General features: G+C 40.9%; 1 protein-coding gene across 1 annotated transcript; it reads right to left on the minus strand.

Moving 5' to 3' along the window:
* Positions 1-828: 828 nt before the first annotated feature.
* LOC142530590 (uncharacterized) lies at positions 829-1,686 on the minus strand. Its single transcript, XM_075636416.1, has 2 exons — positions 1,549-1,686; positions 829-1,434 (listed from the first exon to the last, which is right to left on the minus strand). Exons 1-2 carry the CDS (start codon positions 1,684-1,686, stop codon positions 829-831), a joined length of 744 nt encoding a protein of 247 aa, XP_075492531.1.
* Between the last annotated feature and the right edge of the window lie 2,441 nt (positions 1,687-4,127).

Consider the following 4,127-nt stretch of genomic DNA (forward strand, 5'->3'; position numbering starts at 1 on the left):
GTCTTTTGAGGGAGCGTCCTTGGGCATCTTCTAAATAATAAGCTCCCGAGCTAACCTTCCGGGTTATTTTAAAAGGTCATTCCCAACGAGCTGCCAACTTTCCCACATCTCCAGCTGGGTTAACTTTTTTCATGATGAAATCTCCTACTTGGAAATCTCGGATTCGGACTCTCTTGTTATATGATTTCATAACCCAGCCTCGGTAAGCTTCCATTCGATTTAGAGCCTGCTCTCTCTTCTCTTCTACCAAACCCAATTCCATTGCTCGGCTTTGATCATTATCACCCGGGTAAGATTCTACCCAGGCAGAAGTTTTTCCTATTTCCACTGGAAGAACTGCTTGAGAACCATACAACAGATTAAAAGGAGTCTCTTGAGTAGGTGCCCGGGGAGTAGTTCTATATGCCCAGAGAACACTAGGCAATTCCTCCACCCAGTCTTTTCCCTTACCCTGTAGCTTTGTTTTTAATGCTTGCACAATAATCATGTTCACTACTTCTGTTTGACCATTGGCCTGAGGATAAGCAACAGAGGTGAATGACTGGGTGATTTTCATTTCCTGGCACCAAGTTATAATCTCCTTACTTTGAAACTGTCTCCCATTTTCTGAGATTAGTCTCCTAGGAACTCCAAATCGGCACACAATATTCTTCCATAGAAACATCAAAACTTCCTGCTCAGTAATCTTGGCTAAAGGCTCGGCTTCTACCCATTTAGAAAAATAATCCACCGCCACCAAAAGAAACTTCTTTTGAGCCCGGGCAATCGGAAAGGGGTCCACAATGTCCGTACCCCACTGATCAAAGGGGCAAGAGCCCCAGATAGGCTTCATGGGAGTGGCCGGGCTGTGCTGTGCTGAAAATTTGAATGATGTTGACAACCATCACAAGCCTGGACCACTCGGGCAGAATCCCGGCTTATATTAGGCCACCCAAATCCAACAAGCATTGCTTTCCAGGCTAATGCCATTCCTCCAAGATGCTCTCCGCAACACCCTTCATGAATTTCCCGGAGGACATATTTCACCTCCTCCGAAGATAAGCACTTCAATAGAGGTCCCTGAAATGATCTCCTGTACAATACATTATTTATGAGGACAAACCTGGGAGCTTGTCTCTTGATTTTCTGAGCTCGAGCTTTGTCTTCAGGCAATTCATTGCTTACAATGAATTTGATCAGGGATGTCATCCAGGATTCCTCTAGTGTTGGCAATGTTTCTTCTTCCGTGGAGAGGACTAGCCGGGAAACATGCAAAACCTCTCGAGTGCTGACTTCTGATAAAGAAAGGGCCATTTTTTCCAAAGCATCTGCTTCTCCATTCTCTTCCCGAGGTATCTGTTCAAAGCTCCGATCCACAAAAAATTCTACCCGGGATTTTATGAGCTCTAGATATTTAAGCATCCTGTCATCTTTAGCTTCATAAACGCCCTTTATCTGCTGAGTGATTAGTTGTGAATAAGAGTACGAAATAATCTAGGAAGCTCCAATCTCCCGGGCAGCTCGGATGCCGGCAAGAACAGCTTCGTACTATGCCTCATTTTTAGTTACCCGGGAATCAATTCTTAGGGCCATCTTAATTTTCTCTCCCGAGGGAGCTACTAATACAACTCCTACCCCACATCCAAAAAGGCTAGACGCCCCATCCACAAAAACTATCCATACTTCCTCTCCATCTGTTTGAACCATCTCGGATAAAAAATCTGATAGAGCCTGTGCTTTGATGGCAACCCGGGGTTTATACTCAATATATGTTGGAAACTTAATTTTGGTTGTTTGACAAAATAATTGATTAATTTATTGGACTAACTGATCAAGTAACTTGTAGTAACTGAACTACTCAAATCAACTGAAAGTTGTCTAACTGAAGATTAATGCGCAGTTTATCGAAGGCAACTGAAACCAGCTGAACTGAACTTACGAAGACAACTGACTGATCAGTAGGAAACTGATCAGTTGATATGTTCAGTTGTGAGCTTATCAGCTGATCATTCAGCTGTACATGTCATCAGTTGTTGAAAAGGACATTCAACCGACAACAGTACAAAGCAGACTGCAACTCGTAGTGGAACGCCGCATTTCAGAGCTTACAATATACGAATGTCAGAGGAATGTTGATGTGGCAATCAATGGATATAATGATTCAAATTTATTTCCGCAACTGTTATCAGTTAAACTGATTGTCATTAACTGACAAGATTCCTAGTTTCAGTTTGTCACAGAACTGATACTTCATTCGAAAAGATTCTAAAATCGTGAGTGTTTATTCAACCCACCTTCTAAACACATCTTAACCAATCAACCGATCCTAACAAGTTGTATCAGAGCAGTTGAATCTTGTCTCAGAATACTCTTATTCACAAAAATGATCAACATGTCTTCATTCAATAAAATACCGATGTTTTCCAGAGAAGATTTTGACGACTGGAAAATCAGAATGCAGGCTCATTTAGCTGCACAAGATGACGACATGTGGTATGTCATTACTGATGGTCCCATGAAGATCCTAAAAGCAAATATAGCAGTTGCCATTACTGGTGGGGCACCTCATCGCATAGAAAAGCCCAGAGAGGAATGGACAACTGAGGATAAAAGGAAAGCTATTGGAATTTTTCAAGTTCGCAATCTTGATTTTGGTGATAACAAAACTTGTTAATTATGTTACTAATGATCTATCTTAGTGTGCAGCATCTAGGATCACTCACGAGATGTTTACATCGCAAAACTAAAGACCCAACTGATCGCACGAAATGAATCAGTCTAACTGGTTACGTCAATTGAGCAGTCCAGCTGATTGTCCAGTTGATAGGTGATTCAGCAGGAAAACCTCAGAAGCCTGGCCAGTCGAAGGAGTGTTCAACTGATAAAGAAACCCAGCTGATCAGTCCAACTGAACAAGTGTGAAATCAGTTCAACTGACGAGTCAACTAATTTCACCAGCCCACCTGAAAGATCAGTTCAACTGACCAGTTCGAAGCATCAGTTAGAATCTTTCAGTTATAGATGAAGACAAACTCTTTCAAGTGGAATCCAGCTGTACATGAAGGTACAAAGCCATTACCTAGTCAAAGGACAGTAATGGATGTTGCATCAGAACATTAAAGACAAAGCGTTTCAGAAGGGCAGTCAAAAAGTCGAGACACAAAGTCCAAGAAACGAATTCAAGATGCAACGGATACAATAAATGAGTCTCACTGTACGATCAGTTTTCCCGCCTATATAAAGAGAATATCAGTGAAGAATCAAACAAGACAAAACTCAAGAGAGAAAAGAAAGGGCACGCTTCAAAGTCATATAAGCTTAAGAGAAGCATTCAACCCAGTTGAGGGAACTCTTTACAGATATATCAGCTTAGATTTGAAGCGTATTTCCCTCCGTGTGTGAGAACATCCTTGTTCAGTTTTCACACACAAACACTCTCAATCACTCAAATACAGTCTTGCACAAAGACGTTAAACTTGTGTATGTAGTCTTTCTCATATAGACATTAAAGAAGTGTTGACTGGAAGGTGCTGCCTTCAGTCTAAGTCTAGGAGTTCAGTTTAAGCAGTGGGTAAGTCCTAGCTGAGTGGATTTGTACAAGTGTTTGTATAAATCAAACTCTTCTAGTGGGTCCTACCAGAGGCGGTAGAAGGGGTGACGTAGGAGCAGTTGAAGTCTCCGAACATCCATAAACATATCTTATGTATTTAACTGTCTAACTATTGTTTTCAAACTGTTTGGATCAGTTAGAGTATCCATCAGTTCAGTTGTCACCATAACTGAACTGATGAATGCAAAAACTAATCTGTCCCTCTTCGGTTATTCAGTTTACATAAGATAAAATATTTTCTAATATAACAGTCTTCTTCACGAAGGATTACTTCGAGTTTCTTCCGCTTGGTTTTTAACCAAACTCGATTTAATTCATCGGTGTTAATATTCTTAGAACACGAGCTATTGCAGCTCATTGAAGAATATTTTGTTTGAAGCATCCCAAAGATGCCCAGCAAACGATCCTTCAAATGCCAACCTTGATAATGTGGCTAAGGATATCTTATATAAAACGCTGGATAAAGTCACTTTCAGCAAAATCAAGATGTGCAAAAACTGGCAAAGAGATATTGGAGAAACTGATCCAGCTGTGTGAA

This window comes from Primulina tabacum, chromosome 17, assembly GCF_025594145.1.
Source record: "Primulina tabacum isolate GXHZ01 chromosome 17, ASM2559414v2, whole genome shotgun sequence".
NCBI classification, from domain to species: Eukaryota; Viridiplantae; Streptophyta; class Magnoliopsida; order Lamiales; family Gesneriaceae; genus Primulina; species Primulina tabacum.

Excerpts from the sequence above, each read along its gene's own strand:
- LOC142530590 (XM_075636416.1), bottom strand. The coding sequence starts at position 1,686 with ATGGTTCAAACAGATGGAGAGGAAGTATGGATAGTTTTTGTGGATGGG. Across the intron at positions 1,435-1,548 it reads CCCTAAGAATTGATTCCCGG|ATAAAGGGCGTTTATGAAGC; the intron begins GTAACTAAAAAT and ends ATCACTCAGCAG.